Genomic DNA, 25332 nt, shown 5'->3' with positions numbered 1-25332 from the left:
CCTACAACTTGAGTGGTTGTTTCCACCCTCATGAAGTGAGAGCAATTTGATCTGGTAGCGTTTTGCACTAGATTCACAGATTCCAAGGCCAGAAGGGACCATGGTGATCATTTAGCCTGACCTCCTGGATAATACAGGCCACAGAACTTCCTAGGGGAGCAGATCATTTAGAAAAGCATCCAATCTTGATTTGAAAATTGTCAGTGATGGAGAATCCACCAAGATACTTGGGAAATTGTTCCAGAGGTTAATTACCCTGGTGCAAACAGCTGCACAAGGCTACAGTGAAATGACCCTGTGTGTCTGCTTCTCTGGCTCTGGGTCTCTTTCTGTATTGCTTTCTCTACAGGGCCCTGATCCTGCAATGAATGTGTCGATTCCTCTGTCAACTGGAGCGCCCCACGGAAGTGAATTAGACTCTGCACAGGCACAGAGTACCCACATGCAGCCCTGTTGCTGAATCAGGGGCCTGTGTGAGCATATTCCTTTCTGTTCCCAGCTAGCTTGTTTTTTGCCACCGCTCCTTCTAGCTTCTGGGGCTGCTTCTCCTCTAGATTTCAGTGGACTCACTCCTGATTTGCCCAGGTCTAAATAAATCTCTCTCTCTCTTTGCTCCTGTCTAGTTTCCAGTTTCCTCTCCCTAGTACTTATCACAACAGGATCTGAGCCCCTTGCTGTTATTCCTGGATTTTATCCTTACAGCATCCTGTGGAGATCGGGAAGGATTATTGTCCCCATTTTACAGTTGCGGGATCAGATGCTGCAAGATTAAGTGAAAAGAACAGGAGGACTTGTGGCACCTTAGAGACTAACCAATTTATTTGAGCATAAGCTTTTGTGAGCTACAGCTCACTTCATCGGATGCTGTAGCTCACGAACGCTTATGCTCAAATAAATTGGTTAGTCTCTAAGGTGCCACAAGTCCTCCTTTTCTTTTTGCGAAGACAGACTAACAGGGCTGTTACTCTGAAACCTGTCATTATGCAAGATTAAGTGACTGGCCCAAGGTCACAAGGGGAGCCAGTGGCCGAAGTCAGATCTCCTGAGTCCCAAGCCAGTGCCTTACCCACAAGACCAGGCTTCTTACCTTCTTTCATCCGTTCCTCCCTCCCTCCCCTTCTTTCTTTCCCTCTCTGTCTCTCGCTCTCTTTCCCAGATTGCAGGAGCAGCAGGAAAAGGGGGTGTGTGCGCCTGGGTGCGAAACTACATTCCCCAGCAGCCTCCGGGGCCCTCCTGAGTCTCAGTGTCATGCTGCAGCCAGGGAATTTAAAACAAAAGAGTCCCCCCCCGTCTTGTCTCCCTCCTTTTGCACACGCTGGCTGCTGCTGTTTCTTGCACCTCTCCCTCCACACCCCCCTCAAAAGCCAGGCGGGGTCTGCCAAAGGGGGGGGGGGGCCGTGGGGGAATCTTTTCTGTGCAAAGGTGGGAGGGGATCCACGCTGGAGTGGAAGTGCCTGGGAGAGAAAGCGGGAGAGAGATCGGGTTACAGAAAGGAACCGGGAGAGACAGAGAGAAAGGGGCTTGGCCAGTGAGAGGGGAGGTGGGCGGAGGGTCCCTTTCTCTCTCTCCCTCTGTCTGTTTCTCTCTCTCTCTGCCTTTTTCCCCCTCCTCTTTCTCTCTCTCTCTCTCTCTCTCTCCCAAGCTCTTTGTTCCCCCCCCCCCAACTCCCCTCCTCTCTCTCACACTCCCCCCCCCCGCCGCCGCCGCCACCACACACACACACACACACACACACACACCCTCCCCAACCCACCACCACCACCACCCCCCAACCCCCCTCTCAAGTCTTTGTTAGCCATGCCTAGCCTGGTAGTATCAGGGATAATGGAAAGGAACGGGGGTTTCGGCGAGCTAGGCTGCTTCGCGGGGAGCAGCAAGGACAGGGCGCTGCTGGAGGATGACCGAGCCTTGCAGCTCGCCCTGGATCAGCTGTGCCTGCTCGGGCTGGGGGAGCCGTCCGCCTCCTCCGCCGCCGCCGCCGCCGCCGTGGTGGGAGCGGAGGACAGCAACAACAATAACAACAACCCGCCGCCGCCGCCCCAGCAGCCGCCCCAGCCCCAGCCGCCCCAGCCGCCGCCGCCGCAGCAGCCGCCGCCGCCCCCGCCGGCCCCGAAGGGCTCCGCGACCATTTCGTCCTCCGCGCCCACCGCCGAGACCAAGTTGTGCGCCTTGTACAAGGAGTCGGAGCTGCGGCTCAAGAGCAGCTCCAACACCACGGAGTGCGTCCCCGTGCCCAGCTCGGAGCACGTGGCGGAGATAGTGGGCAGGCAAGGTAACGCGTGGGCTTGTGTGTGATGCCGGGGGGGGGGGGGGGGGGCTTTTGTGTGTGTGTGTGTGTGCCCTAAGCGTGCCCTGCTCCTGTGCCCGAGCAAGCCCCCCCCCTTCTTAACCTCCCTCCACTCCTGATTCTCCCCCCTCCCAGACCCCCCCCCCAGCTACACTTCCCCCCCCCCCAGGGCTCTGTCTCCTCTTTCCTTCCTCCCTCCACGCCCCCCATCTTCGCCGTCTAGCATCCCACCTATTTCTTTTGTTAAGATGGGGGGGGGGGGGGGAAGGAAAGGAAAGGATGCGTGGAAGTGGTAAAAGTTAAACCACCCGCTCAGTTGGCATCACTAGGAAACACCCCCCCCCCCAGACTTTCCCCTTCTTTATGGGATGGAACTCAAAGTGGGTTTTAAAGTTAAATAGTTTCCGCTTGAGATTCTCTTCTCCCCCCCCCCCCGCCCCATTCTGAGGCCTCCTCTCCCATTGTTATCAACGAGGTCCATCTATTAGTAGTTTTTCCACCCACCCTCTCCGGTGATGAATAATGGCCACTGCAGGGGGAGGGAAATGCTCCCCCCCCCCCGTTTCCCTTCTCCTTTCCACCTCATCGCCCTCCAAAGTGTTTCATAATGCCAAGAAACAAAGGGGGGGAAATCTGGATGTTCCGCCCCCTATTCCCCCCCCCGGATAAATAAATCTCACTTCTGATCCTTTCCCCCCCCCCAGTGCCCCAGACTGAAAGGAAAAGGACTTCTCTGGGCCGAAGTGAATGGAGGGATGGTCAGGAGTTTGTTTGTTTGTTTGCTCTAAACCCCGGCCGGATGAAATCTGGAGGAATGTGTGTGAGATCATTCCGCTCGTTTGCAAAAAAACCTTTTGCTACTTTGCTGGGGTGAAAGATGTCTATCCCCAGCCACACTCCCTGCCTTCCGGCTAGGGAGACTCATGCGATCATTCTTTCCACGGGGGCAAGGCGAGGCGAGGGGAAAATCCCCTTTGTTGAGCTCCGGGCTGGAAGTCGAGGGGTTGTGCTGTGGGTTGTGGTGGGGGGTGGAGAGGCGTTCTTAAGGCCTATAAAGGATTCAAATAACAGATTAATGAAAGTTGAACTCTTTCTGGAATCATGTGACTGGAGGGTTTGGAATTTAACAATCCTGCTTGTGCCCTATTCTTTATTTTCCATCCTCCTTTTCTATCCCCCCTCCCCGAGCTGACCAGAATCTCTTTGACAGTGATGCTTTTGTTCTCTTTACGGGCTCCATTCGAAGCGAGGTAGAATGGAGGAGGGCTTAAAAAATTATATATATACCACACCCACTCCTAAGTCGCCCATCTCCCCCCCACCCCTTCTAGTCTTCCAAGTAGAAGGAATTGCTGGAAGCCACCAGCCCGGTGCCAACACAGGGTTAAAATTAATACGGCTGTCGGAGAGAAGTTTTATGTTGTTGGGGGGAAAACTGTGGCTAAGTGAGGTGTGTGTGTTTTTGTTTTGTTTTGTTTTTTCTCCTGAACCAGTAACTTGATGCGCTGGAAGTGTGACTGGTAAAAACTGCAGTTCAAAACCCAAATGCCTCCTCTTGGGTTGTGAGTCAAAATTGCATTAACAGGGAGTTTTGTTGTTTGACAGATGTGAGGAGAGTGGGAAGGCAAAGGGGGTCCTTTCTTGAGGTTGATGCTCCCAGGGGGAGAGGTGAGGGGGGAATTAGAGAGGGAGAAATATGGATGACTAATGGTTGTGCATGGTTAAGTGGAACACGGTACTGGAACAATAGGGCCTTCGGTGGCTTGACTTTCTACTGTGAAGGCGAGTTTTAGGCCTTTTGCCATCAGTGAAGTGCCTGCTGCCTTGAGAGGACCCCAGCGTGGGCAAAAGTGCCTCAGGGGTCTGATTTCAGTGCAATTCTATTAAAGGCAATGGATTTCGCTCTGGATTCATACCACCAAGCCCAGGATCTGACCCAGTGTCTCTGCGAATAGAGGGGATAGGGGTCGTGGGGGTATGTTGCTACCAAAGAAGATCTCCCTGGACCCAATTCTCAATGGCCCTGCACCTTGTGCAGTCATTTACGCCAGAGCAGAGTGAGCATGGTCAGCAGGGTTTGCACCAATGTTAATGATTGCACAAGGTGCTGGGCAATGGAGAATCAGGCCCCCTTTGTTTAATAAAGTTAAAAGAGAGAGAGATGTGTTAGGCCGAATCAAAACTGGAAATGTTATATGATGCCAGAAAGATGCCTGTGGTTGTTTTCTGTCTGGGTAGCATCGCTGACCCAAACTCTGAAGCAGAGAGGTGTGTTTTGATTTGTTTTGTATGCAGCAGTGTGTGTGTGTTGTGAATGGAGTGATGGAAGGCAACGCAGAAACCTGCTGCAATTCTCCCACTAGCCGTTTGCCTGTGGGGAGGGAGGGTTGGTTCCAATGTCTGGGAAACTGGTAAGTATCCATGGGCCAGATTCCCAGCTGGGGTAAATCAGCATTGCTCCATCTAAAGTCAACACGACAAATTTTCAGCTGGTTTAAATCCGTTTCACTCCATTAAAGTCTATGCAACCACACTGATTTACCCCCGCTGAGGATCTTTCTTGCCTAATGTTATGCCTTTGGGTGTCTGTTTTTTGTTTGAAGGTTAGGTGATGGGGTCCAGGTTTCCAAAAGTGCTGAGCATGTGGTGAGAACAATGGGTGCTGCTAGGTGCTATGCTCTGAGAACCTGGTCACTTTGGTTAGGTGAATGGGTGCTGAGTTCTTTTGAAAAGCCTGCTTGGAGTCTCTAGAGAACCCATTGCATGAAGGTTATAAATGAGGTCCCTTGTTTAATAGAGTGGATACATTAAAGGGGAATGGTTGCTTTCAGAGGATATCTGAGGATCAGGAGATAAAAATGTATGGAAAAGAGATATAAATATCCATTTTTTTAAAACTTGTTTGAGGATTTTTAATCAAAACCAGTTGTTTTTCTTTTAAACTTGACATTGTTCCAATTAAATAAATTGCTAAATTTCTTGATCTTTAAAAAAAACTTTTCCCAGCTGTCAAAGTGCAACTTATTAAAAACATACACATACAAGGCCTCTTTGCACACTTCTGGCAGTGCAGTTTATGCCCACTTTAAGACCCCCTTTACACTGCCAGAACAGTGTAAAGGGATCTTAGTGTAAATGAGAAGCAAGCCCCATGTATTTTTATTTGAATGGTTGTGGCGCTGTTTGCAAAGTGGTTTAATTTGGGGGCAGGAGGGGTGGATCTATTTTGAATGATAGATGCTCTAGGAAATAAACTTGTGCTTGGTGGATATACATGTTCCATGGGAACTGTTAATATACCCTTAAAGAGCCAGTTGCTTGCTATAAACTGTACTTGAGTTGTGGTGCTCCCGGTTGCTGTGCTGGGAGCCTCATTAATGATGCAACCCCAGGCTATGTGGCCTGTGGACTTTAAAAGGGACAAAATTCTGAGTCACTGGGGCACTGGCTTTTTGGAGGAACTGGCTAGACATGTACATAGGGCTTCTTCCTCCCCCATCTTGCCACAAAAGTCAGCAGTGAACCTGGATGTCTGGTAGGATGAGCCAGTTACTTGCTGCCTTTTTAAATCAGGGTGGATGGAAGGAAACCAGAGAAGGAAAGACAGGGAGCAAAGTAATAATGATTCCTGAGAGTGGCATTTATGAACTCCAAGTGCACAGGGATTGGAGGGGAGGCAGAATCCACCCCCCAAGCCAGGGTCAGTACCTAGACCAGCCAGGCATTCCCTTCCACAGCTGGAGTGGGAGCAATGACCCCTAGGCAAACCCCTACTTGGCTGCCTATGGCCACTGGAGGTGCAAACCCACTGCGGGCACCTCTGCCTGGCCCCCAGCCCCTTGCTCACCCCCTCTGTACATGAAGTTAGTGCAGAATACAGCTTTGCTGGGTTTGGAGAGTATAGAGACCCTGTATGTTTTTTCTGAACTCCTATGTGCAGATGTTTGCCTGTTCTGGGTCCCTTCTGGGTCTGCTCTGGAGTGCTTTGAATTACTACTGGCTCCTGTATTCTACCTCTTGTAGACAACACCCATGCAAGCTGCTCCCAAGAGCTGAATATGCTCACAAAGTTAAACACAAAATTCATAGCAGAGGGCAGGGGAGAAGTTCAATAGGTTTGCAGGTGACTTTGAAGATCAGAGAGAGCAGAGTTGCAAAGGAGAAGGCTCTTGTGCCCAGACTGTCAAGATTGTCAGAGAGGGGACTGATGCCAGATGAGAGTGGAGGGGAGCGAGTGGTGTGACCCCTCGCTACACATGCCTGGGACTTTAAAAGGGACAAAATTCTGAGCCACTAAGACACCTGGGTTCTTCACTGAGGGGCCCAGTTGTGGAAAGGCCTGAGAGGCAAGGAGCTGAATTTATTGTTGGGGTAAATTGGTGCCATTACCTCCCACAGGGAAGGTAGGCCCTGGGGCTGGCTGGGGACTTCCAAGATACTAAGGAGGGCAGTTTTTAAACTGCATCCTGAGCTGATATGCAGTTGCATTTCTTTGTTTGTCTAGTGGGGGGATGGGGGAGGATTAGGTTTGCTTTCTAATGCTCCCAGCAGTGGGTTTGCAAACACTGCGCCCCCACCCTGTCTGAGAAAAGAAGTCCTCTGTAAGATCTAGGTAAAATAATAATAATAAAATATAATTAATTATTATTATTATTTATTATTTATTTTATTTTATTAGCAATGGCAACATCATTACTCCTTAAACCCGGAGAGACTCTCTAGTGAAGCATCTCCCAGCCTGCTCTTACTAGCCCTGTTGTCAACAGAGATGAGATTATGCTGAGAGGGAGCTTAACATAAATTGTGCTTTCTTGGTGAGGTGAAGTCAAATAACAAGAGGCCCCAGTAACCCCAGGTGATTGGGCTCTTTGTGTTGCTCTGAACATGCTCTAACGCTCTCTGCATTTAAAAATAGTCCAAGGGAGCCTTTTTATTGAGGCAGCCTGATGATTATATCTGCTCCCCTCCACCCCCCATGTGGAGGTGTGTCGGGAAGCAGCTCTGGGTCAGATCCTGCTGTCTGCTGTGCCATGGAAATCCCAGATTTAGCTCCTTTCGGTGCAGTGGGGCCTGATTCTCACTCTGGCGGTGCAAAGGGGCTTTAAAATGGGTGTAAATTGGGCTGAGTGCCCAAGCGGTATCAAGTGTAAAGGAGAATCAGGCCCAGCTTAGTCTGGATTTACACCAGCAGATGCAAGAGGGAACTCTGCCCTGGCTGGTTCTTAAGAACCTAACCAAAAGCGTGTAGCAGGAGGAGAAAGTGAAGTCTGGAGAGACAAAGAATTTTCCATGTATTGGGTCTGGCTGCTGGCTGGGCTACTGCTGCCCAAACGAACCTCACTGCAGAGTGGGGTGGCTGGAATCTAGGGCGGTAGGAAAACGTCTTGCTGTTTGGTTCTTGGTCCCGTCTCTCCAGATTTCCACCACCACCAGTTTCCCACCTTCGTCTGGCAGCCCCCCATCCCTGTGCAGTTCTCCTGGCCCTGTTCTCCCAGCGAGGTCTAAAACATGTGACAAAGTCAGACGTCAGGGTTGCGCCATGCGGGCACAACGGTGACACACCCACCCTGCATGATGATGCCTCGCTGTTTGAGATCTGCTGCTGAGGTTGGTTTTTTCTCTAGCATAACTTCCATCTGCAACACAACAAGATGGTGGTTGTTTCTGGTGTCTTGAGGTGTATATGCGTGTGGGTGTGTGTTGAATAACTTTAATCAGCAAAAAGGCTTCAACCACACAGAAATCAGTGATTGCTTATTTTGTGGTGTGTTGGATCTTTTTTAACACAACTTGCATCAGCAATGCACTAAAGCCTCGCTGCAAAGAGATTTAGTTGTTGTTTATTTGTGGTGCTTTGTGTGTGTATGTGTTTTTTAATACAGCTTTCATCAGCAACGCAACAAATCTCACCCAACAGATAATTAGTGGTCACATGTTTCTGGTGCTTTGCGTATGTGTTTGGAACTCAACTTTAACCAGCAATGAAACAAAGTTTCGCCACACAGATATATTTGATGGTTGTTTATTTTACGGGCCTCTTTTAATGTTATGAATATTACAGACAAGGGCCAGGTCCTCATTTTCTTTGAGGCCCCTTTACACCGCTCTGGCAGCGTAAAAGTGCCTTAAAGCAGGTCCATACTTATGTAATTTACACCAGAGCGGTGTAAAGGGGTGGTATGGAAGAGAATCAGGCTGAAAACTTTTGTCTGTGGGAATTATTTATATCTTAAAATATATATATTTGTAAAGACCAATAGTGATTTGATGTGATCTGTTTAAAAACCTCAGGACCAGATCAGCAGCTGATGTAAACTGGAATAGCACCATTGGCTCCTGTCTAACACACTGGCTTCAGTGGAGTTACACCAGTTTACACCAGCTGAAGATATTCATGTTGGCTTCAACTGAGCTACACCAGCTGAGGATCTGGCCTTCAGTCTTTAGAAATGAAAAGCTGCATTTTGCTATCAGTGAAATTAACTTTGGATTTACACCGGTGTAAACTTCCAGTGGCTTGATTCTCTTTTGCACTGCGCTTTGCATCAGCATTTACACCCAAAGTGAGTGCATCTGTAATTTAGATCCCCTTTAGGGCCCCCTTGACGCTGCCAGGGACCTTGGTGTAAACAAGAATTGGGTCTCAATGGAATCACACTGGTGTAAAACCAGTATGAGAAGATTATTGGGACCAGTGTGTGCAAACGATAGCATGTTATACCCACACTGCAGTGATTAAATAACTGCACTAGGTACAGGAAAATGACAAATCAAACCCTTAATCTTTGATCCCTTAACTTCAATGTGTTTTTGGAGCAGGCTCTTACATTGGGGTAACAGAGAGGAGAATTTGACTCATTCCACACCAATCTTCCAGCATTTCTAATCACTAATCCTACCCATATTTGGGACATAGCCAAACTAGACTTTTTAGCTGGAGTTAACTGATTACCAATTGCCTCCAGTTAGCTAACTCGTTTGTACATGCAAGTCTGGACATGCCACAAAGCTTTGTTCTGGGACACAAAGGTTTATAGTTTAGGGAAATAATTTACAAATTTGTTAGTGAACTTGAGTTAATTGGCGATCAATGAACTTGAGTTTTAAAAAAAACCCAACAACCTGTATACGCAAGCAAGGGCTTATTTCCCTTCCCAATACAAAAACCTAGCTGGCAAGGATAAATTAACTGATGTTTGTGCAATGCCTTAAAGAGTACTTACTGTCCTATAGAAATGTGCTGGAGGTTCTCTTCGCTACTTAGTTTTACATTCTTAATGGCGTACTGGGTAATTCTGCCCCTTTAATAATCCTCTAGGTAAAGTGGTTTGTTCTGTGTTGTACGTTAGAGATGAGAAAAAGCCTTGAATGACCAAAATAGGGGAAAGGAGTGTATGTGTTTGTGGGGAAAGGATACCATCCTTATTGCTCATTCCAGCTGGGATGAATAGAGCTGGATCCTGACCCTGCTTTGTGCTGCCAAAAATGGGGCATAACCCCCACTGAAGTCAATGGAGGTTATACCCCTCATTTACACTGGCATAGAGTGAGATCAGGATCGGGTGTGGGCTCAGGATTAGGGCCCCGTCATAGGTATAAATAGAAAAATCAAATATAAGAACGGCCAGATTTTTAGCTGGTGTAACTCAGCGTGGCTCCCTTGGATGTCAATGGAACTAAACCAGTTTACACCAGCTGAGAGTTTGTTTCATTGTCTTCCGTGGAACTACACCAATTCACATCAGCTGAGGATCTGGCCCATTTGACTGTGAAGGGCCTCCTGGCTTAATGGTTGGGTGTTGGTCAATCTTGTTTCCGGTGTTTTTCAGTTTAAAGCAAAGGTTCCCCCATCTGTCTGTCTCTGCAAAGCTAGCTCTCCTGTCTGCAGGCCGCTTGGAGACCCTCCCTCCTCCCCCCTGCTTCTCACACCATCAGCTGCACCATGCGTCCTTTTGTCCGTTTCTAGATCTTCCCTCCCCCTTTCTCCTGTGCTGTCTCCTTGCCTGTGTCCCCTTTGCCATTCGGTGTGTTTCTCCTTCTCCCCCGCCCTTGCATTCTCCCTCTCTCCTCCCCCCCATCACTGTTTGTTTCTCGCTGTCTCTATAACCTCTCGCTACCCGCTCCAGTTTATATGATCCTGTTCTACATTTGTCCCCATTCGTGTATATCTTGCCTTGGTTTCCTTCCATCTGTCCCCAGCTTGGAGCCCCTTTCCTTTGTCTCTGCCTGCATGACCCTTTGTGTCACCTGCTTGATTGTTTCCTATCAGGCTGGGCCTGGATCTCCCTCCATCCGTGGGCAACCATTGTCCCAGGTTCTCCTGTTAGCAGATCCCAGGTCCACCCCTGGCACGTGCATAACCTGACATCCTATTTTGGTTGCAAACGGGACTCTTGCTCCTGGGATGCAGACCTATTTACCTAAATACCAGGGCATTTGGGCAAACATAACGTCAGTCCCATGCAATAGGTGGACCTTCACTGCAAGGCAGAAGCATGTCATTAACTATATAATGGTGAGGTGATCTCCCACAGGACATCATGGCCTCTCAGTTAATCTTATGAAGATGGAGAGCTCCTTGGGATAGGGACTGTGTTTTTGTTCTGTACCTTGCACAATGGGACCCGGACCCCTGACTAGTGCTACTGCAATACAAATAGAAAATAATAATCAGTCCATGTGAACCATTTTAAACCTTGACTGGACAAAGCACTGCAAATCTACTACAGGGCACAATCTCAGTGGGGAGTAGCATCAGGCTAGATAGCACTCAGTAGGGTTTCTAGCTGGCCAGGATTTTCTGGGAATTGCCTTGATCTTTCTCAGGGTTGTATCTAGCAACCCCCTCCATGGGGCTCTGTGAAATCAATGCCTTGGCAGACAGTTAGGTGTAATGCAATGCTGTCACATTACTTATTGTGCTAGGCTCTGTACAGATACATAGTGAGACAGGCCCAGCCCTAAATAAAGGGAAGAGGAGTATTTCCCCCAGAGAGGCAAAGTGACCTGCTCCGACTCACACGGAGTCTGTGGCAGAACTGGGATGTGAACCCAGGCTTCCTGAGTGCCAGGCCAGTGCCTTAACCACCAGACCATTCTTTATTTATTAGCTTGTGATGTTTTGATGTGGTGTCGTATTTCATTGCCACAGAATGGTTGACTAGCATAGTGGTTGACTAGCATGATGTGATGGTCCAGTCAGTACGCTTTATGCAACCCTATCTAGTGACTGAACCATATAAACAGTCTATCACTATTGCCAGCTGACAGAGGGCATATCTACAGTGGGGAAAAAATCCCGCAGCAGTGACTGTCAGAGTCGGGGTCAACTGATTCAGGCTTGTGGGGCTTGCACTACAGAGCTAAAACGAGCAGTGTAGGTGATCCAGGCTTCAATGAAACCCAGCAACGGGGGTGTGTCTGAGAGCCCGGACTCCAGCCTGAGCGAGAACATCTACACTTCTATTTTTATCTGTGTCCCACAAGCCCGAGTCAGTTGACACTGCAATTGCTGCTGCAGGTCTTAAAAAAAGAGAAAAAATGTGGCTGTACCCAGAGTTATCCTTGTAGCTCGAGTGGGTGGCCTTGCGCAGGTGCAGGGTTCAATCCTTGCTGCTGACCCCTGGCAGCAAAAGTGTTACATGGGTGTAAATGCCGTGATGTCACCATAAGCCAGTGTCTTGCAAGATGAACTCCAGTCCAGAGCTCCCAGCTCAGAGAGTTGCTGTTACTTATTAGGATCTATATAAATAATAATGTTCCAGCCTACGAGCTGAGGAGTCTGAATATTTTGGGTACAGAGCACCGCTTTGTAGGCCATGGTGTGTTAAAGGTACAGTGTAAAAGGAGGAAAGGAGGTTGGGACCGGAGGGCAGTAGAAGGCAAGGAAGTTGCTTGTTTTCCAGGGAAGGGGGTTTCAGAGGTGCTGGAGGGCAGTCTCCCAATCACAGATAATGCCAGTCAGAGGATCAGAGCCGTATCGCCTTGCTTCACCAGTATCCCTATTGGGCCAGGTGCTCCATTGTCCTGCACCTTATGCAGTCATTTGCAAAGCACTACAGTTCTGATTTGGTTGGCAGAGGTGGAAATAACTGCACGAGGCCTGGCGCAGCAGAGAGCAGGGCGCCCTGAAGTTTGCTTTAGAGTTCGGGGCTGGAATGAGCTGCAAAACCTCCAGCTGGGTTGTGCCTGATTGCCATCTGAATTTGCTGGGAAGGAACATGGGGCCAGATATTTTAAAGGGCTGATTCCCAGGTGAGCACCTTAACCACACCACGACTGTTCCTCTGTTCATTGGTTATGTTCCAATGTGATGTCATCATGTTTTGTGCCACTCGGTCTAACGCAGCAGGGTGTGTTTAGGCCCCTAACAGTGCAGATAGACACATAGAGTGATTTACATAGGCACTTAGGGGGAATTAGGTGCCTGGATGCTTTTGAAGATCCCACTAGGCACCTACCTGGATCTTTAGGCTCCTAAATACCATTAACATCTAGCTCTTGGTCTATCTAGTAGGTACATTTTTGGCCCTCACTACAGTATCTGAGCATCTCCCAATCATTAATGGGTTTTATTTCCGTTTGACAGATGGGGAAGTGAGGCAGAGGGGAAACGAAGGGTAATAATTTGCAAAACTACCTAAGAGACTTAGGAGCCTACAGGTCAGATTTTTAAAGGTATGTATTTGGCTGAAGGGGTGGATAGGTGCCTAGTGGCTGCCTGGGTGCTTTTAAAAATTCCACTGTTGGCATCTTTTGGTATCTAAATGTGTTTAAAAATCTGGCCCTATGTCACTTTTTCAAAAGGAACCTCAGTGCAATGAAAGTCAATGGATGCAGGTCCCCAGATCATATTTAAAAGTGGGACTCAGGTCTCCAAAGTCAGTTGTGTGCTTTTGAAAATTTCACCCAACATAATTTGTCGAAGGTCACTGTGTGGCAGAGCTAAGAATTGGTCCCAGATTGCACAAGCGCAGTGTTCTACCCACTAGGACATCCGTCCTGCCTCTAGATCTCCGTTACATTTCAGACATACTCAGATCCGGGTCCAGCTTCTGGAGCTGTAACAGTATGGGAAAGCAGGTGAGTTGCAGTTGGGCTTAGGGTTTGCACAGCTCTGGCTGGGAGCTGAAACCTCTGTGCTCCCCGGTCAGCAGACACCAAGGGGGAACTGTATTTATTGAGACTGGAGCAGGTTGAAGACATCCGCTTTTTTGACCAGCTGTAACTGAGACATCTGCAGCTGGGAAGAACCCCATTTGCCTACTGCAGATTGGGGAGGGGGGTGGAGGGAAACGATCACTTTCAGATCTCATTCTTTCCCTGGTATAAGGCCGTTTGCACAATGGCTCCTTCCTACATCAAACCACCATGAATCTCCTTTCCCTCCCTTTGGAAAGACAGGAAGCAATTTTTGACCAAGGGCGAGGGGACTGGTAATGGGGTGTGTACCCTTTCCCCTTTAGGATGGTGTGTAACTCTCACCCAGGTCGATTATGACCAGAAGCCTCACAACTGTTCAGTGGCCTGTGTGGAGTGAGTATGGTGTGTGCTAGTCCAGATCCATACCAGAAAAAACACCAGGCAGCCTTAGTAGAGAAGCTGAGTGACTGGACCGTGGAGAGTCAGGTCTCCTCTTAGCACTTTGATGGGGTTCCTATAGAGTCTAGGATATTGACAGGGAAGTAGTATAGGAAGGAAGCTCACCTTGCTGCTGCTCATGCTGTACTATCAGCTGCCAGGGCTGTTTATTTTGCATATCTCACCTCTCTGAAATTCATCCAGGGCAAAGTGCTGCCCTCTCTGTGGCAGCAGAAGCTGCAGATTTGATGCAGTTCTACAGGAAGATTTGGGGCGCATGGGTGGGGCCCAGGCATCATGCAGTCCTGCTCTGGGCACTTCTTCACAGCAGGGCTTTGGAGAGTGGGGTGGCGCTGGTAGATGCACCACTCCACTGATCCAGCAGCAAAGCCAGGGAGGCGGAGGGGCAGCTGCCACGCTGTTGGGTGGGATGGGGACGCAGCTGCTGGCGACCTGCAGGCTTGGTGCTGCAATGGGAGAGGGAAGGGCTAGCTCTAGACAAAGTGAAAAGAAGAGGGATTTCTAGGTGAGCCGCAGCTTGGCAGAAAGGCTGCAAGCCAGCTGGTGAGATCATGTGCCCTTGGAGCCCTAAACCTGACTGGTCTTTCCAAGACCTTCAGGGTGTGGGCAGAGCTGATCATCTGCAAGTTTTCAATACCAGCTCAGCAGTGGTAATGCAAGATTCTACCCGCCACCCCAAACGTACCATGCTCCCCAATGTCCTTCAACTCTGGGGATCATCTGTGACCGAGAGGGGCACATTCAATTCTCTCTCTGCTGAGGCTAACAATAAGGGATCCAGTGACAACAGGTGTTTGTGTCGCAGGAAACTGGGCTGAGCCCTGCTGAACTCGTTTCTCACAAGGAACCCAATAGCCTCCAGATGTTAACAACACTGGGTCACCACCAACACGATTTGAAAGGATGGGTTAGATGTGAAAGGCTCTATCTATCATCCCCCTTGAGCTTGCTAGTCCCCCGGCTTTGTTATTTCAAACGGACCAGTGCCTGACATGATTTGTCCCTAAAGTTGAGATGCTTGTAAAAAGGAGTTTTTAATAGACTCTATGTCCTACAGGAATGCCGTCCGGAAGAATTTTTCTCTTAACTTACAAAGGACACATTTGTTTTTCAACTAGTAATTATCCCTTATTTCCACCTATAAGAAGGATGTTCTTGTGGCTGAGGTGCTGGGCTAGGACACAGGACATCTGGTTTCCTGACTCTGCCACACACTCCCGGTGTGCCCTAACGCAAATCATTTAGTCTCTCTGTGCCTTGGTTTCCCATCAGTAAAGGGGGGATAATAATTCTTCCTTTGTCTATTTATATTGTAAGCACTTCAGGGCAGGGATTGTCTCTCACCATGTATTTATACAGCGCCCAGCACAATAAATCCCAATCTTGGGAGGGGCCAGAGATACTACCATAACAGGTAATCTCGAAGGCTTAGCAGGCCTACTATAACTGTGAGCCTAGCCAATGGAAAGTGGATAAAGGGTCATGAATTGTTATAATGACCTGTTACATAAAACTGTTTAAGAAAAGATTTAAGGAGACAGAAAGACAGAATTAATTTAAACAGAGAGGGCTTACTGATATTACCCAAGGACTGCATTAAGATTATGACTGGTAAACAAGAGGAGCAGCGGACCAGAAATTAATGAGCCAAAACTGGTGCTTTGGAACTTAGGCCTAATTGGTGGGCAAAATAAGAAGAGGGCGGGCCATTCCACCCATCACACTTTTGGGGGCACTAAAAAGAGGCTTGGGAGGAAAGGGAAGTGCTACAACCATTGTGGCTGCGGTGTAGGGATTTTTACCTTGATACTCCACTGGGGACTCTTGGCCACCATAGCTGCTCCAGTGAGGAACCCAGGCTCATATGAGTGAGGTCCTGCCCTGTCTTCCCCTCCTTCATGTGTCTTTCTGTCCCCCACTATATTCCTTCTCTCCTATCTCTCACTCTGCTTTTTACCTGATCTTGAAGTCAACTACACCACACGGCACACTGATATAAGGCGGTCCATTCAGTCCTGCAGGGCCTGAGATGGACCAGGAAAGGGACCTGACCAGATCAGTGAGATGGTCGGAGGTGTGGCGGGGTCCAGAACATCCTAAAGCATCCATTCCTGACTGACCTGCCATCCCGTATCATAAAAACATCGACAAAAGCTGTGTTTTCCCCATGTTGCCCCCCTCTCCCTTCTGTGTTGAGGCTATCATTCCCAATTCAGAACTGAACACCAGAATTAATCCTTTTTTCCCCACCAAGGGACTGTTTGACCGAATAAAAGACTTTAACCAGTATTCGCCCTCTTTAAAAAGAGGTTTTGATTAAATTTGTTTTGCATAATCACTCAATCTCAGTTCCAACGCTTTTTGCCGCCTGTTGATTCGTTGCCTTTTGTGTGTTTCAGTCAATACGTTTCTAACCTTTGGTATGAATTTCCTAGCAAGTTTGCCGTGGTACGAAGCAGGCTCTGTATACCAAACCCCAGAGGTTATTTAACACTGTTTAAAGTGGGACAGTGACAGACAGAGTCAAGTTAACAGCTTTGACTCTTCAGGCCCATATATTCCATCTAAATTAATATAACAAGACTCACCGCTGGCTCGTCCCCTCGTTGCTGGATGTGGCATGGCAGCTCTTTCCTCTGTAGTGCTCCCTACCAATGGTCGCTCCAGTCCTGCAGTGGGTTGTCTTTTGCTGCAGCTCAGCCCTTCGGACAGGCCATGTTTTTAATTCCACCCCTTCCAGGTTAACAAAGTCTGTTGTCCTCACATCTGGTCCTCAGTCCAAGCTCTCAGCCCCGTGGCCCTACCACCCTTTGCTCAAGGCTTTAAATCACACTTATCCCCTTTTGCTGGGGGGCTTCATGCCGCTTTCCCAGTGGCTGGTTGGGGAGCCCAGGCCCCGCCGTCTGCATTATCCCTTCCTCGCCTCTTCCCCCTGCTCTCTGCTGCATGCTTTCCATCATGCTGCCCGCTAGACTGGGACACTTCTCTGCCAAGCACCTGATCCCTCCTTTAAACCCATCTCTTCAAGCAACCCCCCCCACCTCCTTTTCACCACTAGTAATCCTCCTCACCTAAGGCTACTTTTAGGAGCTGGACCTTCAACGTGTGGAGAGGGGCTGAGCCTCCCGCATCGGCAGTCGGGGTCCCGTTATTCCCCTGGGGGAGTCAATGGGATGAGGCCTGTTAATGTCAATGAGAATGATGGGTCGGAGCCCCTCGGCGCATTAGGCAGGCTGAATCCTGCGTTGCCATGGGAGCCATTTAAGGGCCCAGGCAGTGCGTAGGGAAGAGGACAGGGTTCTCCGGGTGACACGATGGGACCCCTGGCCTTCCGGGGGGGTGGGGAGTGGTGAACAAAGGGACTGAGGAAAGGAGCCACTGTGGGGCAGAGGGCAGGTGATTTCCTGAGGCCTCCATATGCAGTGTTTATGTGGGGGGAGAGAGGGTCTCTCGCTCCCCAGTGTGTGGCTGAGGGGCGGGAGGGCTGGAGGCTCTCCCTCCCCCTTCCCCAGTGTGTGGCTGGGGGCCTGGAGCCTCTCCCTCCCCCTTCCCCAGTGTGTGGCTGCGTGGGGGGCTGGAGCCTCTCCCTCCCCCTTCCCCAGTGTGTGGCTGGGGGGGGGGCCTGGAGCCTCTTCCTCCCCCTTCCCCAGTGTGTGGCTGAGGGGGGGGGAGCTGGAGCCTCTCCCTCCCCCTTCCCCAGTGTGTGGCTGAGGGGGGGCTGGATCCTCACTCATTAAGGGACCAATCCCTGCAGTGATGAAATGAATTTTTCCTCCCCAGTGGGAGGCTGAGGCTGCTGGTCTCAAGATGGTGCCACCACCAATGGTCACCAGCCTCGCCCGGTTGCCGGGGGCTGGGGGGCAGGGCTGACGTGAGGGGGAGAGAAGGGGGCTATTGTACTGTGACCCCGAGCTCTGGGGGGCCCTAAAACACCTGTAATGTCTGTGCAAACAAAATGAAATGGGGAGAGGATGAGGCCCCAGCGAAGGATGTACTAGAACCTCATATTTCTCTCAACAGACCTACTGGGTGAATGGCTACCCAGCACCCCCTGTTGGGGAGGAAGGAGTGGCGGGGAGGCTGCTGAGCATAAAACACTGAGCTATATCATGTTAAGGCCCTACATTTCTGGGGGAGACCACTGGACAAACGCACAAGCCTGGGAGTGTAGAGCGGGGCTGGGACCAGGAGATGAATGGTGTTTTCATGGCAAGTGGCCAGATCATTAGGTCCCTGGCAGGTCTGGGCCTTGAGTGGGAGGGTGCTTGGCCCCTGACGGGGCTGGGCCCCAGGTTTGGCCTTGAGGGAAAATTGAGCGCCAGGTGGAGTTTTGTGCAGAGAATGTTAGGGAGAAGACCTTGACTCTAATCCCTCTCCCTTGTTTTCTGTCTTTGCTTTTCCCCAAGGCTGCAAGATCAAAGCTCTGAGGGCAAAGACCAACACCTACATCAAGACCCCGGTGCGCGGTGAGGAGCCGGTCTTCATGGTGACGGGGCGGCGGGAGGACGTTGCCATGGCTAGGCGGGAGATCATCTCAGCAGCTGAGCACTTCTCCATGATCCGGGCCTCCCGCAACAAGGCCGGCACCACCTTTGGCAGCGCCCCTACCCTGCCCGGCCAAGTCACCATCCGGGTCCGTGTACCCTATCGTGTGGTGGGCTTGGTAGTGGGTCCCAAAGGGGCCACCATCAAGCGGATCCAGCAGCAAACCAATACCTACATCATCACACCCAGCCGGGACCGGGACCCCGTCTTTGAGATCACAGGGGCACCGGGCAACGTGGAGCGGGCCCGGGAGGAGATCGAGACCCACATTGCAGTGAGGACAGGCAAGATCCTGGAATACAACAATGAGAATGACTTCCTGTCCAGCAGCCCTGACTCGGGCATGGAGAACCGCTACTCAGAGGCGTGGCGGGTCCACACGCCTGCCCCAGGCTGCAAGCCCCTCTCCACCTTCCGACAGAACAGCCTTGGGTGCATTGGCGACTGCTCTGTGGACCCAGTCTACGAGACACCCCGACTGAACGACCAAAATGACTTCAATTATGGTTACCTCTTTCCTAACTATGGTGTGAACAAACAAGATCTCTATTATGGGGTGCCAGAATCTGGTGCTCCCATGTGGGCCGGGCAGGAAAACACCAACCCCGTCTCAGTGCTCTTCTCTAAACAGCAGCGATCCGGCAGCACTGGTGCCGTCCATCCTAACTCGCATCGCTCCCCGTCCTCTTCTATCCAAGAGCCTAACCTCTCTGGGCTCCCCAGAAGGTCTCAAGGGGAACCACTGCAAGGATTTTCCAAGCTGGGAGCCAACACCACTGCCCGGACATCCATCTCCAGCAGTCGGGAGTGCATGGTGTGCTTTGAAAGCGAAGTGACGGCAGCCCTGGTGCCGTGCGGCCATAACCTCTTCTGCATGGAGTGCGCTGTGCGGATCTGCGAGAGGACCGACCCGGAGTGCCCGGTTTGCCATGCTGCAGCCACTCAGGCTATTAGAATATTTTCTTAAAGAGACAGGACGGGGTTGGGGGGGGAAGTGGGGACCGAAATGGGGAGGGGGTGGGAGTCCAATAAAAAGATGATGATGATGATGATAATAATTAATGACATCTGAAGACTAAACGAATGAATGAAAGAATAAAATAATTAATTTAAAGAAGAAGAAGAAAAAAGAAATTATTTTACGAGCAATGTACATTATTTTTTAAAAAAAGAAGTGAATAATAATAAATTAAAATGAATAGAAAAGCCAGAAATTTTGAAGGGCAAACGATGCTCCAGCCTACAATGTCTTTTTAAAACAAGTACTCTGAACGCACACTTGGATCTCGGAAGCAAAGCGGTTTAGTTAATTTTTTTTTTGTGGCGAGACAGGACTCAGAGCTCCTCTGCATTGACCACGCTTGGTCATCTTTATTTGACCAGGACACCGGGGGCACATGGGAAATGAGGGTCTTCCCCAACAGCTCTTCCTTCCCCACCGACACTCCCTCTTTTAACTTGGTCTGAAGCTGCCCCCCCCCCCGGGACATCAAACCAACCGGCAGACAAGAGCTCAGAAAGAAAAGAAAACAGACGGCAAAGGGGGAAAAAAGAAAGAAAAAAAAAACCATCAACCTCTGGGAACCTGTTAGAACGAGGGCACAACTCTATTACCTCAAAGATTTTAAAAAATACAAACAAAAAAAAAAACCACAAAACAGCAGCTAAAGAACTTTTATTGTTTTCCTTTTTTTTACTAAAAAAAGAACATTGAAAAAACAAATAAAAATGACGCCGGTGAAACTGAAGAAGGTTTGGAAGAACCTGTAGGAGTCACACTGGGTGCTTAGCATTTATTTTATTATTCTGAGCCACCGCGGAGTTTGGAACTCTGTTTTGTTTTTTTTGTTTTTTTAATCCAAACAGGGATTTGTTCATCAGATGAATCAGGAGTCACTAACAGGGTATTTCAAAACCAGTCTTGAGTTCCCATCCAAGGGCAAGGATTGACTTCCATGTTTCCATAGTTCACTCTTCTTTGCTTTTTCCAAGTGATACCAGCTGCAGCTCTCCACACACACACAGAGCATTGTTCTTTTCTTAAAGTACACACACATGCTAACATTCTTTTCTTTTCTTAAAAAAAGTATACCGCACCAAAACCTAAGAAAGACGATCATGCAATACAAGCAATGAGCCCATTTGAAACCAACATGCATCCCGACAGAAAGCAAAAAAACGAGTTTATATGTATAATTTTGTCGTCGTCGTTATTTTTAAACTGGACCAAAACTTTTGTTACCCAAAACCAAGTGGAAAATTTAAAAAAAAAAAAAGGAAGAAGAAAATATTTCTTTATGGACCAAAACCTCTTCAACTGTCCTTAACCTGGATCTTCCGGAGGTTGCCACTTTTATATATTATATTTTTTTCAGAACAAAACAAAAAAATAAATAAATGAATTGCCTTGTTGAACATCCTTTTAATCATTTGAAGACTCCTGGTTTTGTTAAATCAGATACTTTTTAAACTGTTGGGAAGTGGGAGAGACAGGCTTCAAATCTGGCTTCGACGCCAATCACAATCCAGCATCTTAACGTGATCAGGTTTGTTCAACCGTGCCTGGATGCCAAATTGCCATGGTGGCAAAGTTACGTGTGTTGGATTAACCTACCAAGTACCAATATATATATATATATATATATTTCCCCCCACCCCACTCTTTTCCTACCCCCAAATTACTTCTACTCACGAATCCTGGACCCTGATTTAGAACTGTGGACCAACGAGCTTAGCAACTTGGGAGAGACAGTTCTACAGCCAAAAAGTAAATAAATAAAAATAGCCAGAGATGTTCCTTGAGTTACAGGAGACTTTAATTTCATCGTAATGTGCTTCCTGGGACTATCCCCTCTTCCTCTTGATTCTTTGCCACTCAACCCCAACTGAGCCCCTCTACAATTCATTCAAGACATCCTTCGGTCACATACAGGGGGTGGATTGCTGATACTGAGGCAGGCCTCTGTTTGGACTTTAGCCTCAGAAAAGGTCCATGTATGATCTTCAGATGTTAGGTGGAGGGGCGTGAGATTTTGTACTTATAACACTTTGCATTGATGGTGGATTGTTATACAGGGCAGGCGATAGACAGTGGTAGGAGGTTGCGCTCCTAGGTTCTGCAGCGGATGCTGATAGAAAATGTTGTACTAAAGGGGACACTGTCATGTCAAAGTTATATGACCCCTCTTCTTCCCCACACAGCTTTAACAAACCTTAAGCAGCCTAATTCTCCATTGCCCTGCACCTTCTGCAGTCATTTATACCGCTGCAAAGAAGGTGTCAAACTGCTACCAAATCACAGCCATAGCATTTTAGACCCACTTGCTTGTGTTGTCATTTACGCCAGTGCTGCAGGACAATGGCGAATTGGGCCTGTTGCCTTCCATAGGAGCAAGAGGCTAGGTACCACTCAAATCTTGAAGGCTTAAGTGGTGCATGGGATTCGGGCTGTTCCCAATGTGCAGGAGTGAGATCCCCTCCCAGCCGCTTCAATGGAAACACGGCCTCAGTGAAAACTTGAGGATCTGTCCTGTTCTGACCACGTCCTTTTCAGAAAGGGTCCAATAATTATTTGAAATCTGTTTGTTTCAATCCCAATAGAAGAGAAGGAAAGGTAAAAAATAAGTTTTCTTTTTGGGGAGTAACCCCCACAATTCTGTTCCTCTTTGTGCATACCTTTCCTACTGATGTCAGGAGAGTGGTTGGGGGAAAAAGCTGGTCGGAAATCAGACCACCCTTCCAAAGGGGCATTCAGAAATATCTGTGTTGGTAACGGATGGGATTACAACACAACAGCCGGTGCTTCCCTGGCTGAGTCCCATGGGGCCAATATCTTAGTTGAGTGACTAGTTATGATTGGCTAAGTGAAGTCTGTTCGTGGTAATGTGAGCGAGTTTTTGATCAATGTTTTTCTTTGATGCCAGGTTGTGAAGAGGTTTGGGTGGGGTGGGGTGGGATGGGATGGGATGGGTTGGAGTAGGGTGGGAAGATACCCAGACTGGGGACCTGGTGTGGACGGGGGCCGTATTCTAGCACTGACCCTAGGGAGTGGTGGGGAGGAAGGTATGGGAGCTTAGAATCTCTCCCTTCCCTTCATGAAATAAAGTGACGTAAAAGCCTCCTGCATGCTGAAAATGTTAGAAAAACCTTTCTAAAGGGAAAAAAAAAACAAAAAAAAAACCCTAACCCAAACAACTATCCAAGCTTGTTGATCGGAACCAGGAGGGGAAGCCATCCGTATGGCCGGTAGGCAGCCTGTCCATATCTCCATGGACTGGGCTTTCCCACTCCAGCTTCCAAGTCGGCCTTTAATGAAATGTTTAGTTCCAATAACCTTTTTATATATATATATTTATATATATATATATATATATATACACACACACACATATACATATATATTAAAAGAAAGCTTGATGTAGCAGTTCTAGTTTATACTGAGTAGCAGTATTGTGACCTGTTTTATTTTGTTCTCCCTTCCTTACCCCTCTTCTTCCTCCCCATATTTTGATGTAGCAACTTCAAAAGAAAGAACAGCAGGCTGCAGGTGCACCAAGAGCTACCTCTGGTCTGAGAGGGGGCTGTACTTTCGGGGGGAGAGGGGTACAGGGGGCCTAAATCCTCTTGAACTCCTGTAGGGGGCATTCAACTGATGGAATGCCCCAGGCCCCGCCTCTTAGCAGCTCGCCAGGACCCCAGCGTGTGGCTGAGCATAAATTTGCATAACTCTTTATTTTCTTTTTAAATATATGTATATATATAAAAAAATCTTTAAAAAAAAAAAACCCACAAAAAAATAAAAAAAAAATCAACAACACAAAAAATGCCCATGACCTTAACTATTTGCTCTGACTTATACCTTCCTGGACAGGTGACTAGAAATGGCTTGTTGGTCCAATTCACCAGCAATAAGGATGAAAGAAAGAAATGCCCCCACTCCAGTCTAATGTGTCTGTACTGTGTTTTATTTGCTAACCTACACGCAGTGTAAATCTGTATGGCTGTATTTGCTGTGAGGGGTAAGGTACTGGGTGACCCATCTTGCAATTGTTACACCCGTGCAAATGTCTTTAGTTTGGACAAATCCTTAGTGTCTCCACCTTGCAGTCATGGGAGAAGGGACGTATTTCAGGACTCCATGAGGCACTATTTGGGGTGTGAAATTTATGGGGATCAACCTTCCCCCTTCGCTCCCCTAAAACATCCCCTGTGGAAAGAGGGCAATGTTGGACTGAAATGCAACCCAGCAAATGTGACCAGTATCAGGTCTCATTTGAGTTGTTCCACCCTCTCCCCACCTCAGGGTTTAAGAACAATGAATGCTCAGTCGGAGCTGGATCAGCCCCCAGTCCTGCAAACACTTACAGCTCGCTATCATGAGTCATCCCGTTGAAATCAGTTAGGCTTCTGGTAATAGTAAAGTTACGCATGTGCCTAAGTATTTGCAGGATTGGGGCCTTAGAGGGTAGGTCTCTGCTAATGCTGCTGCTGCCAGTCTACCTCTTGGCACTGCTGGACAGGCTAGAGGAGGGTTGTAACTTCAGCATCGGGCGATACTAAAGTCCAGTGGGCTCCTGGGAGAAATGGAGCAGGTGGGGGCTTGACCCTATATAACAGCAGTGACCATATATAACACCTCAGCAATGGCATGAGGGGCTTGATCCTGTCAAGGTGGTGTAGGCACGTGTTTAAGTGCTTTGTGGGACCGCAGCCAGATTGCACCGCAGAGGGCAGGACGGAACCCTCGTTGTGTGTTGGGGGCCAAGCCTGCGAGTCAGTAGGAGGTGAAATGGCTCGGATACCATGCTGATGGGCACTCTTCCAAAGAACTAGGTCGGTTAGATGCATAGGTGGATGGGGAGAAAGGGACATCTCTGGTACATTGACCTGGGACCTGATTTATGCAAATAGTTCTTAACTCATACTGGTAGTGACATGAACGTAATTTGGGACTGAAGAGTGCTGAGCCCTTTCTCTGGAGGCTCTCAGGACCTGGCAGGATTGGGCCCTTAGGAGTCTGAGTGGGTAGAGAAAACAGAGACATATCTGGTATCCAATTCAGCAGAGCCTTGGGATTTAAGCACATGCTTTGTTGAATAGGAATGGATTTAATCCTGTGCTTAAAGATAAGCACACGCTTAAGTGCTTTGCTGAACTGGGGCCTAATCCTGCAATCTTTACTCACTTAGACAACTAGTCCTGATGGGCGAGTAAAGATTTTTCAGGACTGGGGGAAGATCCCTTGGTGTTATATATGGTACTGCAAGCTTTTGGGACAAAGCACCCCTTGATGGTGGACTGTGACACTAAAGAAGATGGGGGCTGTGACAGGATGTTTAGAGGAGGGGTTAATTAATTAATAACATCTGCTTTGCCTGTGAAAGGAGACACAAATATGCTATGTCTTTGGCCATTATTTTAGAGGTATCGGGGAAGGGTTGCGGGGGTGGGGAGGGATGACTTGGGGAGGAGGGATGATAAATGTAACAAAGGGGCAGGGAGGGATATAAAATATACTGTGATATCCTCATCATCATAAATTATATAGAGAATAGTATGTATTATAATACATAAAATTAAAAAAAGAACCAAAATTGGATTTATATTTAATGAGGAGATACTATAAGAATATCTTGTCCTAGCTCCCATTTGCAAATGTATTTTTCAGCTGGAGGGATATCTATTCTTTTTACTCTTTTCTTTCTTTCTTTTTTTTTTTTTAAATCTCCATACATGCAAAGGCTAAGACTGTTAACATTCAGAACCTCTTAAATCAAAAATATTCAACTTGCTTATTTGGTGTTTGACTTTTTATTTGGGTTCTTTTACAGGTGTTCTTTAAAAATAAAAAAGAGAGAGAGAGGAGGAAAAAATAAGATTTAAAAATTAGAACATTTCTT

General features: G+C 48.3%; 1 protein-coding gene across 1 annotated transcript; it reads left to right on the top strand.

Annotated features, from left to right (window-relative positions):
- Window positions 1-1544: 1544 nt before the first annotated feature.
- Window positions 1545-19406, top strand: MEX3A (mex-3 RNA binding family member A). The gene is made up of 2 exons (XM_073322758.1): window positions 1545-2272; window positions 18295-19406. The coding sequence occupies exons 1-2, from the start codon at window positions 1798-1800 to the stop codon at window positions 19398-19400; spliced, it is 1581 nt and encodes a 526-aa protein (XP_073178859.1). The 5' UTR covers window positions 1545-1797; the 3' UTR covers window positions 19401-19406.
- Window positions 19407-25332: the final 5926 nt, after the last annotated feature.

The sequence above is a fragment of the Lepidochelys kempii genome, chromosome 24 (genome assembly GCF_965140265.1).
Source record: "Lepidochelys kempii isolate rLepKem1 chromosome 24, rLepKem1.hap2, whole genome shotgun sequence".
Taxonomy (NCBI): Eukaryota; Metazoa; Chordata; order Testudines; family Cheloniidae; genus Lepidochelys; species Lepidochelys kempii.
Note: the sequence above shows the minus strand (reverse complement) of the source record. Positions and strands in the feature narration are given on the sequence as shown.

Bases quoted from the DNA above. Each gene is read 5' to 3' on its own strand.
- MEX3A (XM_073322758.1), top strand. From the start codon at position 1,798: ATGCCTAGCCTGGTAGTATCAGGGATAATGGAAAGGAACGGGGGTTTC. The intron at 2,273-18,294 runs GTAACGCGTGGG...CTTTTCCCCAAG, and splicing joins GGAGATAGTGGGCAGGCAAG to GCTGCAAGATCAAAGCTCTG.